This window comes from Heptranchias perlo, chromosome 32 (genome assembly GCF_035084215.1).
Source record: "Heptranchias perlo isolate sHepPer1 chromosome 32, sHepPer1.hap1, whole genome shotgun sequence".
In the NCBI taxonomy this organism is placed as follows: Eukaryota; Metazoa; Chordata; class Chondrichthyes; order Hexanchiformes; family Hexanchidae; genus Heptranchias; species Heptranchias perlo.
This window is the reverse complement of record NC_090356.1, coordinates 5,070,429-5,083,222: the sequence shown is the minus strand read 5'-3', so window position 1 is coordinate 5,083,222 and position 12,794 is coordinate 5,070,429. Positions and strand designations below refer to the sequence as shown.

The 12,794-nt window shown below is 42.1% G+C and overlaps 1 protein-coding gene across 1 annotated transcript in view; it reads left to right on the top strand.

Annotated features, from left to right (window-relative positions):
• The window catches only part of skia (v-ski avian sarcoma viral oncogene homolog a), a 153,838-nt gene that overhangs the window by 129,376 nt on the left and 11,668 nt on the right, over nt 1-12,794 (top strand). The window contains exons 2-4 of the mRNA XM_067970241.1: nt 7,578-7,706; nt 8,655-8,779; nt 10,293-10,561. Of these exons, the coding sequence (XP_067826342.1) occupies nt 7,578-7,706; nt 8,655-8,779; nt 10,293-10,561 (523 nt within the window). The remainder of the gene's footprint in view (nt 1-7,577; nt 7,707-8,654; nt 8,780-10,292; nt 10,562-12,794) is intronic.

Here is a 12,794-nt window from a genome sequence, read left to right as displayed (position 1 = left end):
GAAGCACCACCCTTCCCAGACTAACCACTCGCACTAGAATGGAAATATGAGACATAGAGTGTGGGTGTTAACTCCTTGCTGATATATATATATATGTTTTTTTACGCAAGGCTATAAGTGAAAAATATTTTGTACACTGCTATTTCTACTTTGTAATAATCAATATAATTCTAAAAAATTGCTTTGAAGATGTGACATGATGGAAAATTATTTTTAAAGAACAGAAGCTGTAAAGGAGATTCAATCTTGGTTAATGGGAGGGTCCTGCTACTGTGGATAAGAAATTGTAGCAATCAGCAATAGAGAAGGCTTTAAATAGTGGAAGATTTCACCTAATAAATTGAAATGTTGGTTAGTTATGGCAATTGTTTAATATACAGAAGATCCATTGCTCAGAAGAAATGCTGCTAAATGTTCCATAAGGTTTAGTCCTTCATGAGACGTATTTTCATTTTTTGATTTTCTCATGTAGATAATTATCGTGTGAGCTTTAAGATTACCAGTTAACCAATAGAGATATTTTATGATACTTTCCCAGTTGCTACCACAGACATATCATAGCAGTAAAAACGACTCCCTTTTTCACACCCAGTCTCTGTGTCAAACACTCCTTAATGAGGTGTAGTGTGGTTTAGACGCAGTGTGAAGCTTTCTTTAAGATGCACACAAAGTGCAAAGTCTTCTTAGCCAATACTGACATCCCTTGAGTTTAGAAGGTTGAGGGGTGATCTAATCGAGAGCTTTAAAATGATAAAGGGTTCTGACAGGCTAGATGTAGAGAAACTATTTTCTCTTTTGGATGAATCCAGAATAAGGAGACATAATCTTAAAATTAGAGCTAGGCCACCTAGGAGTGAAATCAGGAAGCACTTTCTGACACAAAGGGTAGTGGAAATCTGGAACTCTGTCCCCCAAAAGGCTATGGACGTTGCGTCAATTGAAATTTTCAAGACAGAGCTCGATAGATTTTTGTTAGATAAGGGTATCAAGGGATATGGAACAAAGGCAAGTAAATGGGATTGAGGTACAGATCAGCCATGATCTAATTGAATGGTGGAACAGGCTCGAGGGACTGAATGGCCTACTTCTATTACTATCTTCCTATGTTCCTATATCCCTCACCTTGATGGGCATTTTCTTCTTAAAAATCGCATGTTGCATTGTATAGCAAATCAAAAAACCCAATGTCACTAAAGAGATTGAGTGACCGCCCACTCTCCATTTCGCTATCTGGTGGCCAGAATCTCTTCAGTTTGGTTCTTTCGTGCTCGTGGGAATCAGCAGTATCTTATTGGCTTCTAGAGGGATAATTCGCCCAGCTGACAAACAAAACAGATGTTAAAATTGTTTGCCAGTCATGCTCATTGTTGTAGAATTAATTTAAACAACAAGCTGAGACCCTGGGGATTGTTCACTCCCATGCAATAAACACAATGGAGCTGAAATTCCATGGGTAATACTCCAGTCTCCCACTGTAACTCCAGTGGGAGACTGACAGATCCCCAGGGAAATAGGGGAAAGGCTGGGGTTATGGCGGGAGATTGATAGAGACCCCGTAGAATTTCCGCCTCAGTATACTGCCGGAATTCTATTAATAAAAGAACTCATATTTATATGCGGCATTTTATTTCCTTTTTCTGTGTTGGATCAGAGTTAGCAAACTTCTTACCAGTCATTATTTTAGCATTGTGGTGTTTGGATGACTTAACAAAATTATAAACACTGTATACACTTACAAAGAATAAGTGCTTTGTAGCTCAGATGCATCGCAAATACACAATATTCAAAGACGGATTGCTACTTGAAAATAAAAATACTAGAATTTGTTATAACTATAACCATTAACAAACATTTTGCACTTATGGATAAATTGGAGCCCTGTTGTTAAGGTTTAAGTACATGATTGAGTATTCATAGTCAAAGCATTACAGCCTTGTCATAAAGATCCAGGCTTTTAACATTCAGTACTGGATAGATTCAAATGTACGATTGTATTTGCACTGAGTGATGACACTTTCCGCGAAGGACCTTTTGAAAAGATTAGTTTGCAGAATTCAATCCGAACTCTGAAACTATAGTTTTAACTCTTCGATGATTCAATAGCAATTCCTGCAACTTTTTTGTTACGTTATTATTTTTATTGATGTTCCAAGAATGTTTTAAATATTCCTTTTGTTCTGTAGGTTTTCTGGAAATTTTCTTCCTCCTCTTATAGAGGTAGTGACTCCATGGGTGAGCCTAGACAATAAGACCTGGATTTCTCTCTACGATACTGCCCCAAATCGGATGGCATAGCGGCAAAAATTAGGAGAACCTTTGGATAGGAAGGCCTACTATTGTATGCCTGCCCTGACCTCAAGTTTCCTCACTCAACCCCAGCAGGAAAGTCTGCTGGCTGCTCCTTCACTGTCTGGCCATTTGTAAATGAAGACTTGTAGACAGGGTCGGAAAAGCAGCCCAATTTCTCTGCCTTCCACCACTACCACCGCTGAACCCAGGGACCGCCAGGAGAGGGGTGGCGGCACTCCGTGGAGCAGCACTGGAAGGCTCCTTGAACGCCCCTTTGGAGGGAGAGGGACCAGTACTTGGCACTTCTCCCTCTCCTCAGGTCCCAAAAACCTACCTGGTTTTAGGTCTCAGTCCTGTCCGAGACCTAAAAACACAATTAGGAGGCCAATCTTCTGGGCCTTTCTGCCCTTTAAAGCAGCTCCCTTCACTTCACCCTCAGTTTCCTGGTTGACTGGCAGACCCATTCTAGTCCGGCCCAGTTTCCCAGGTTGAGTTGAAAGAAATCCAGATCTAAGTGTTGGCTGGCAATTTGATTATGTAGGGTATCATAGCCAAGCTCGACCCTGTCCTCACCAATGTTAACATTGTAAACTTTCGAGTTGGGGGTTACTGGATAATAATTAGGAAGTGTAATTCTCCTGAATTTTTCCTTCTCTCTAGCCAGTCACATTGAGGCCAATTGTAAGAGTCCTCATCACCACCCCAGCTGGGATCAGTTAACTCAGTGAAGACCAGGGATTGAACCTAGGATCTTCCAGGTGTATATGACTCATGGAGTCATCTGGAAACATCTAAATGCAGTTATAATTTAAGATGTCTGTCAACTCTGTCCATGTTTCCTGGGCATGCCCTCTACACATTGAATTTCTAGGTTATTTTAGCTTTTCTGGGTTGTCATATGACTTAATTGGCATTTTTTTTTTGTGTGTCACTTTTTGGGATGATTTGCCAATGGGCGTACAATCTGTGCTCATGAACCTTTGTTTGTGGTGACACAATAAAGATTAGAGCAATTCATTGTAAAAAAAATACCACCAATCCAGTTCTGAATTTTTAGTCTTTAATCCAAAGATGCTCATAAAGTTATTTCTTGCTATTTCCAGTAATGATAAAAAAAATTAAGGAGTTTTGTTGTGAGTTTTCAAATGAGCTAAATTCCTGAATCAACCAGGATCAGAAAGCACTGCTATACTGACCACACTGTAGCAAACACAGTATCCACTCGACTGCACTGCTTTTCCATTTGATTTTTAAACCTTTGAGCAGATGCGAGCGTGTCGTCACATCACAGATGATGTTATTGTACAATTCTCTATCTACAGGCCTTGAAAACTGACTTGCAGGACAGCCTCCAAGTGACAATGGTCCTTTTAAGCTTGTGCAAGTCAACTTTTCGTTCAGCAAAAACTGTGACTTGAACTTTAACCCAAGCAAAATAGTTTTAAAAAAGGAATAGAGAATATTTTTTAGTGTAGATGGGATGCTGGGGAGTGTGAAAAATCATGCAGAGGATCACAAAGGATTGGAGATGGCAGGGAAAGAGAGGAAACATTAAGAAATGAGAAGGGACAATCTAGTGTTACTTGAAAAGCAGGCAGGTTGTCTTACTTTTCATCTTGTAAAAACAGACAGTGACTTGCCTTTGGTGAGTAGAATTTTTCAGCTTTGCGCCGACCATGTTGGAGAAAGAAAAAGAAGGGTGAGCCACTAACCTTGCAATACATGGGTCACTGATTCTGCTAGGGACCCTCAGTTGTTCCTCCTCACGATAATAATAGCCTTTATGCTGGGTCAGATGTGGCTCGGTGCACTCACACAACAAACCCTTTCATCTGAAAGCATTTTCAGAAATGCCACTTACAAAGCAACTCTAAAACAATGCACGCCAATGAACTGCAAAGCACAGAAATGCAATTCTCTGGTCTTCTGGTTTTTGAGCTGGCAGAACTTATTCTGAAGAGTAGTACCTCAAGTGGAGTATTGAGATAGGATGAGTGTTTTAATAGTTTGGTGCATAGAGCTCTCTCTTTTCCTACCTCTCTCCTCCTGAGCCAAAAAAAATTCCACCTTAAAGAAATCTGATTTGTTTATCATCAATTCAGTTCAATTTAAAGAGGAACTGTCTTTGATAAAGAGTGTTTCACACACCTTATTTGTTTGCTTGCCAAACATAGCAACATGATGAAGCAGTTTGCTCCACTGCATCGCTAAGTATCTTTCCGAGATTTGTTAGTAACGCAAGTTTCTCCAAGTTGTCCCCCCGTAATAAAGATGGTGCTTCAATAATTTCTGCAAAATTGATTTTTTTTTTCAATGGCTGTTGTTGAGTGGTTTATTGAAAGTACAGAATTACTATGCTAGAAAGGTGATTGGCCCTTTGTCATTACTGAATATCCTGTATAACTTCCCAGTAGGATAGGGGTATGTGTGTGGTACAAGGCCAAAACTTCAAAACATTCCAAACTTGGCTGTTTTCATTGAAATCAGCTATAATCAGTTCAGATATCTTCGGAAATGTAGGTGTAATCTATTGAATGTGTTCCCCATAATTTCACTGGCTGGGATTTGGAATGAAATTAGAGTTGAAGCCCACTCAGATCGAAGTGGTATAAAAATTCAAACTGTTACTTAGCTACTTAAACTGACTTTCAGTCAATAACCAGTACTGTACATACCAGATGCTCTTGGCACTTGTAGTATTTTGTTACTTTTGTGCAGGAGTGGTATAGCCTATGCGTAGAGGGAGTGCACACAAACTACACAGCTATTATATTTATCACACATCTGGACAAATTAATACTTGCTTCTCTGCACTAGCGAGAATACAACTTACCCACTTACCCAGAACATAGATATAAGAGTTGAACCTGGGACTAACATTGTGTATAAAGTGGTGTAGTGGTTATGTTGCTGGGTCTGGACTAATAATCTAGAGAACTTTTAAGTTCAAATCCTGTCAGGGCAGTATGAGAATTTGAATTCTGTTTTAAAAATCTGGAAATAAAAAGCTGGTATCAGTAAAAGTGACCATGAAGCTATCGGATTTTTGTAAAAAAAAACCAACTTGTTCACTAATGTCCTTTATGGAAGGAAACCTGCCGTCCTTACGTGGCCTGGCCTATATGTGACTCCAGTCCCCACACCAATGTGGTTGACTCTTAACTGTCCCCTGAAGTGGCCTAGCAAGCCACTCAGTTGTATCAAACCACCACCTTCTCAGTGCATCTCGGGATGGGCAATACATGCTGACCTTGACAGTGATGCTTACGTCCCGAGAATGAATTTTTTAAAAATACTAGTGAATAAACTGTGAGCTTTTGCGTATAATGTACTATATCTACTTAGTGTACCGTAAACAATAGGGTTAGCTCCCGCTTGCTCTTAATAAATACAAGGAACCATTTTTCAAATGTGCACATTTGTTCCATCATAATGTCTCATTAAGATTTAGTTATTAAACTAGAATTAAATAAAGATGGAACGCTAGAAGATTTCTCAGTACAGAATCAGTCCCTGAATTTTTTTTTAAAAATGTGATCAGAAATGTTGCTGAGGTCCTCAAAGGGTTACTGATTGCAAAACACTTAAGATTGTTGGCCCACTGTGTCTGTTTCACACTTGACCCACAAAAGAGGCCGTGTTCTAGCAGTTTTTCCAGTGTTGACTGTGAGCCTGAAATCGATGTCTTGTCCGAACAAAATGTTCTGTGTGCTGACAGAAAAATAACGGCCTCCCTTTGGCATTGTCACCTGTTGTGGTTTTAGTGCTGGAACCCCCAACTGAGCAGTTTTCAGAAATGGAGGGGCATTTGCCAAATACCTAACTGGTGTTATCATCACTGCTGTTCCAGACAGGGTCCTGTTGTTGATCAACACTGTGCGGGCTGGAGGCTCTGCATTGGATCAGGGTAATTTACATGCCATGTCTTGCAGTTCACATGGTAGACAAAGCAAGATTTGGCAAGTCACCCGACATATACTACAGCTGCAGGCTCTGAAATCAGTTGACAAGTTGATTTTCAGAGGGAGGAAACAACGTTTGTACTGTTTCACTCCTTTGGTGGAATGAAGAGCCACATCATCCCCCACCCCAGTACATTACAGTATATTTCACTTTATTATACAATTCTTTTCCAGTTTTTTGTAACTGCTGAGCAAATTAATGTTGCATTTTATAGCAAACTGAGAACCAAGATGTGTACAGTTTTAACTGAAAGTCGTCTGCTTTGCAGGGAGTTGTTTGTTGTGACTCCTGAACTTTGTTTGCATGAAGGAGCAACACCCAACTCAACAGAATGTTTGTTTTGGTTTAACCCCCTAAAGACCAAGAATGTTTTATTACTTGCACACAGTAAGCACACAGTGCCATATACAGCCTCCTTTATTTCTGATGCATAATGTGTCGGTAACAATGTCAGAACTTTGAAGGCCTATTCCATTGAGTTTCCTTCCAGTCAAACACAGAGCAGTATTATTGCTGGTTTGGAACTTGCATCATTTCACCCAATTTCCACCATGCACATTTTCCAGCAGGTGTCACTAGGACGGATCCTGGATGATTATTTTCTTTCCCTTCTGTATCCCGGGGACATTATAGCGAATTGCAATGCCCCTACTGCTATCCCAATCAAAATCAGCTGGTGTGTACGGTTCACTACCACATCGGGCAATGCAGTTACCAGCTGGACCATTGGGAGAGTCCTCCTTTTCAGTTCTTTTTCCTAATTTTTCCACTCACCATCGATGATTTGCCCCATGGTCTGTGCAAAAGTGGGTGCCAGAAGGTAGAGGAGAGAGGCAGAGGATGATTCTCCACACTTTTGGGGAACTTCTTGGGCTTTGTGTCCTATTCCACCATGAGGCAGCACATTGGTGCTTCAATATCTTGTACCATCATAGCAGATGTTTAAAAAACACAACCTTATCGCCACTTCTCTTTATATATAGTATCCTTTAAAATACTTTCTAACAGTCAAATTAGTTTTGAATGCGTTTCAGAAATGCTACTAAAACTCTCAAAGGATTAAGTTTTCTAAAACTTATATCTAGCAAACAGCACTTTGAGTACATAGTCTCCCAAATTTGCCCTAATATTCTTCCGTACATTTAGATGTTGCAGAAATGACCATCTTGCAAAAATCCTACCCTCCCTCCTTAAAGAAATTTAATTAACAAAAAACTTAATCTAGTTCTATATTCAGTGTTCTTGAATGATATTTCCTGTTATCTTTGCATTATATACCACCAAAAAAAACCTAACTTTTTTTTCTTTTTCTCCCTTCTGTTTAGGTGCCATTTGATCAAACCGTGTTTAAAAAATTCAAGCAAGATGAGACTGCTTCAGAATCTCCTACTACAGCTGAGAAGGAGAAACAGCCTGAATGGTGGAGGTCCTTTTCTTCCCCATCTAGCACTAAGGTACGTCATTCAATAATAAGTCAAACTTCTTTGGGAGGGAGGGAGAAGTGGTTACTTATGTTCCAGCCTCTGAGGAGTGAGTGGCTTTTGTTAGTGTTCTGAAAGAAGGATCTAACATGGGCATTCTGCACTTCGTTTTGCCTTACTTCGATATAGTTTTAGAGGTCGTCACAGAAAAGTCTGTAATACAGACTGGAGTTGAGCTGAACTGAAAAGAAGGAACTGTGGCTGCTGGAGACTTGACACAGACTGCCCCATGTGAGAGGAAAGATTGTGGCAACACTCTGGGGAAGGGGGCGGTTCTCAAAAGAGGAAACGATGTGGGGAAAGTTTTTTTTTAGTAGTTGGATGAAGTTCCGCTATCTTGTTGAACAGTGTAAATGTTCTAGGCTGCCTCTGATCAATTTTTGTTAAGTCTGCTTTCTCATCGGAAACAAATTGCAATGGTAAAGCCCTGCCCCTCCTTCCTCCCCAAGTGGCTCACTGGATAAATGCACCGTCTGGCATGGCACTGATCCATACTGACTAGGAGACGCCCAGATATGAGTTAGGTGATCTCAGCCAGGGCAATGCCAAGTGCATCAGCACCTCTGGGCTAGGGAGGTGAAAAATCGTCCAGAGTCTGATCACTATCCACGGACTGCTGTTGAAGGGGTGTGTGTGTGTGTGTGTGTGTGTGTATAAGAGTCAGCTGTACTTGGCTATAGTGCCCAGCATGGTTGAAAATCGAGTATTGTATGTGAAAAGTGGCTATTAGGAATGGTACTGAGGCCTGTCAGCACCTTTGGAGCAGTTCCCCAAGCATGAGTCACAGGAGAGATACAAGGAGAAAGTAGGATGAGAAAAAAGCTAAAAAGGGCATCAGGCATGAAAAGAGCCACTGCAGAACAATTATAAGGAAAGTTCTCTGTTGAATGAAGAAAATAAATAATGTTTTTTTTTGTCTAGAACATTCTAAGTAGCAGTTGTGTACATTCTCAACAAAGACTCTCCGCCTTCAGGCCCTGGTCGCCAGCCATTTCAACAAGTGAGAAAGAAACTCTGACTCACCTTCCCGCATTGGCCCGAGACAGGTACGGGTTCTGCTCGTGCTCAAAGTGAAATACAGTGTGATGAAGGGTGTTCCAACAAAAACTGTGGCGGGGGAGCTGCCACTGTGTTGTTGGTAGCAAAATCTTACATGAGTACGTCAAGAAGTCATCTGCAATTTGCTTTAAATAGCAAACAAATGAAATATCCTCCTTGTATATTGAAGGAAATTGGGTCTGTAATATATTTATTTAAAATGAACTGGCACCTACAGCACTAAAAGGCACTGTACTTAGTTAGGAGACCCAGATTAAATCTTAGTCTTTGAGGGTAAATATCTTTCTCTTCATGTTTGCCCTTTGAGAGGGGGAAGAAAACTAATTGGGAGGTGACTTCCACACCATTTGAACACAACTCCTGATCGTCATCATCATAACTTGTCGCTCCAAAACACGGGCCCTGAAGAGGGCAGTTTATGCCGCGTCTGTGCCATCTAGTGCGATCTTTGTTACCTCCAAACTCGACTATTCTAATGCTCCGTATTGAACAGTGTAAATGTTCTAGGCTGCCACTGATCAATTTGTGTTTAGTCTGCTTTCTCATCAGAAACGTTATGCAATGGAAAAGCCCCTCCCCTCCTGTCCTCCCACCTTGCACCCTCCGTAAACTTCAGCTCATCCAAAACTCTGCTGCCCGTATCCTAACTTACACCAAGTTCTGTTCGCTGACCTCTCATTCTTGTTTTCATATCCCTCCATGGCCTCGCCCCTCCCTATCTCTGTAACCCCTTCCAGCCCTCCAACCCTCAGAGATCTTGGCACTCCTTCAGTTCTTGCCTCTTGCGCATCCCCGATTTTCATCACTTCACCATTGGCGGCCGTGTCTTCAGCTGCCTAGACCCTAAGCTCTGGAACTCCTTCCCTAAACCTCTCCACGTCTCTACCCCTCTCTTCTTTAAAACGCTCCTTAAAACCTACCTCTTTGACCAAGCTTTTGGTCACCTGTCCTAATATCTCCTTTTGTTTAATAATCGCTCCTGTGAAACGCCTTGGAACGTTTTACTACATTAAAGGCACTATATAAATGCAAGTAGTTGTTGTTGTTGTCTTGGTGCATGTAGTCAGCTTTGGTCTTTCCCATAGCGAGCCGCAATGGGAAATTTACAGGGGTCACAATGTAAACGTATCTGACTTGACCTAATAACTGATCACCAATCAACATTGATTACATCCATGGAGATTCCGACAGGTTGGACTAGATTAGGGAGTATAGGATGGTTCGGGCAAGCGAATGTGGAAAGCCAAGCAAATTTAAAAATTAAACATTACATTCAAGTAGCCAATAGAACCCATTTCAGGAACAAGCAATCTCCATCCTGTTTCACTTGTACCTTTTAAGATGTGAGACTCAAGTTTTATCAATATGTAAGAGACAAAGAAAACAATTCGCATCAGGGAACTTAAGACAAGAAAAATTCTCATTTTGAGAGCAGGTACAGTTTTTGTCATAATCATTTGAGGGTTAAAAATTGTGTTTTGTTTTGTGCCCTCTCAATAGTTTCTACGCATACAAAAGTTACGAGAGTTCAGTGGCACCGAACGTAGCTCTGACACCACTGCCCCAGCAGAGGAATGGACAACAGTCGCCGTCAGCCACTGCAGTCACACAGAACATCGAGACTCCAAATGAAGCTAATAGACCTCGGAAAAGGAGAGCAACTGCAGAATCACAGCTAGAACAGGAAGCCGCTGCTCCCCCTGCTGCCGTGTTTCCTTCTGAAGACAAAGATTCAGATGCTGAAGTGGAAGTTGAAAGCAGAGAAGGATGTAAGTTTAATTCACGTAGATATTTTAAATTCAGCCTCCCCCTCCCCCAGCCCACATCATCCTCTGTCGAGAGAGAAAATGAATGGCCTGCGTCCAGACCTGTCAGTACAGTTTTTGAGGTGATTAGTTTACTTGCTTTACTTCCAGTTTGTCCCTTTCCAGACATGCAAACTCGAGGAGGCTCTTGGGTAATCATTGGGGTCAAACCCCACATCCTACCACTCTATCACAAAGTATGTTTGTGCATCAGCATGGAATATCATGGTGGGAGCTGCCATTGGTTTATTTCTTTTAGATACAAAATCTGTAGTCTGTCATCATAACTGACAAGCTAGGACTCCTCCCCACATGGAAAATCTGGATTGAAGAAGCTCTTCAAAGTAATGTGTCATTTTTACATCTGTACCATCAGATTTTTATCTATGGATGTGGAAAATACATCAGTATAACTGATCTAAAAAATTTTTATACATTTATCATTTGCATACAATAATGGGAAACTGTGTTCTGCTGATCCCTCAATGGAATGAAGATGTTATCTGTACCTTTACTGGTATCTGTTAGTTGTCTGTTGTTGCTGTGTTTTAAGTTTTTAAACTACTGAGTTGAGATGGCTTTGGTGCAAACAATTTGCCTGCCTTCCCAGCCAGGGTTTGGTAAGTAACACAAGGAGATCCAGAAAAGGAAAAAATAGACAATGCAGGAGCCAACTGTCACTTCAAACTCACTTGCCTCAATTGGGTGAGCTGGTGAGACCACAGGATGGAGCAACGTGTAGAAACAAGGACTTTGAAGTTACATTATGGGACAATAGTGTACATCGGAAATTGCTCTCTCTGCTTGCTTAACAGAGTGTTAACTCATTTATATTATGCAAGTTAATGCCACCATTAAAATAGCAGAGGGATCAATGCATCAACTGTCCATATACTAGAATCAGAGAACTAGCTGCGCCTCTAGCCAAGCTGTTCCAGTACAGCTACAACACTGGCATCTACCCGACAATGTGGAAAATTGCCCAGGTATGTCCTGTCCACAAAAAGCAGAACAAATCCAATTCGGCCAATTACCGCCCCATCAGTCCACTCTCAATCATCATCAAAGTGATGGAAGGTGTCGCGACAGTGCTATCAAGCAGCACTTACTCACCAATAACCTCCTCACTGATGCTCAGTTTGGGTTCCGCCAGGACCACTCGGCTCCAGACCTCATTACAGCCGTGGTCCAAACATGGACAAAAGAGCTGAATTCCAGAGGTGAGGTGAGAGTGACTGCCCTTGACATCAAGGCAGTATTTGACCGAGAGTGGCACCAAGGAGCCCTAGTAAAATTGAAGTCAATGGGAATCAGGGGGAAAACTCTCCAGTGGCTGGAGTCATACCTAGCACAAAGGAAGATGGCAGTGGTTGTTGGAGGCCAATCATCTCAGCCCCAGGACATTGCTGTAGGAGTTCCTCAGGGCAGTGTCCTAGGCCCAACCATCTTCAGCTGCTTCATCAATGACCTTCCCGCCATCATAAGGTCAGAAATGGGGATGTTCGCTGATGATTGCACAGTGTTCAGTTCCGTTCGCAACCCCTCAAATAATGAAGCAGTCCGAGCCCGCATGTAGCAAGACCTGGACAACATCCAGGCTTGGGCTGATAAGTGGCAAGTAACATTCGCACCAGACAAGTGCCAGGCAATGACCATCTCCAACAAGAGAGAGTCTCACCACCTCCCCTTGACATTCAACGGCATTACCATCGCCGAATTCCCCCACCATCAACATCCTGGGGGTCACTATTGACCAGAAACTTAACTGGACCAGCCATATAAATAATGTGGCTACAAGAGCAGGTCAGAGGCTGGGTATTCTGCGGTGAGTGACTCAACTCCTGACTCCCCAAAGTCTTTCCACCATCTACGAGTCAGGAGTGTGATGGAATACTTTCCACTTGCCTGGATGAGTGCAGCTCCAGCAACACTCAAGAAGCTCAACACCATCCAGGACAAAGCAGCCCGCTTGATTGGCACCCCATCCACCACCCTAAACATTCACTCCCTATACCACCGGCGCACCGTGGCTGCAGTGTGAACCATCCACAGGATGCACTGCAGCAACTCGCCAAGGCTTCTTCGACAGCACCTCCCAAACCCGCGACCTCTACCACCTAGAAGGACAAGAGCAGCAGGCACATGGGAACAACACCACCTGTACGTTCCCCTCCAAGCCACAGACCATCCCGACTTG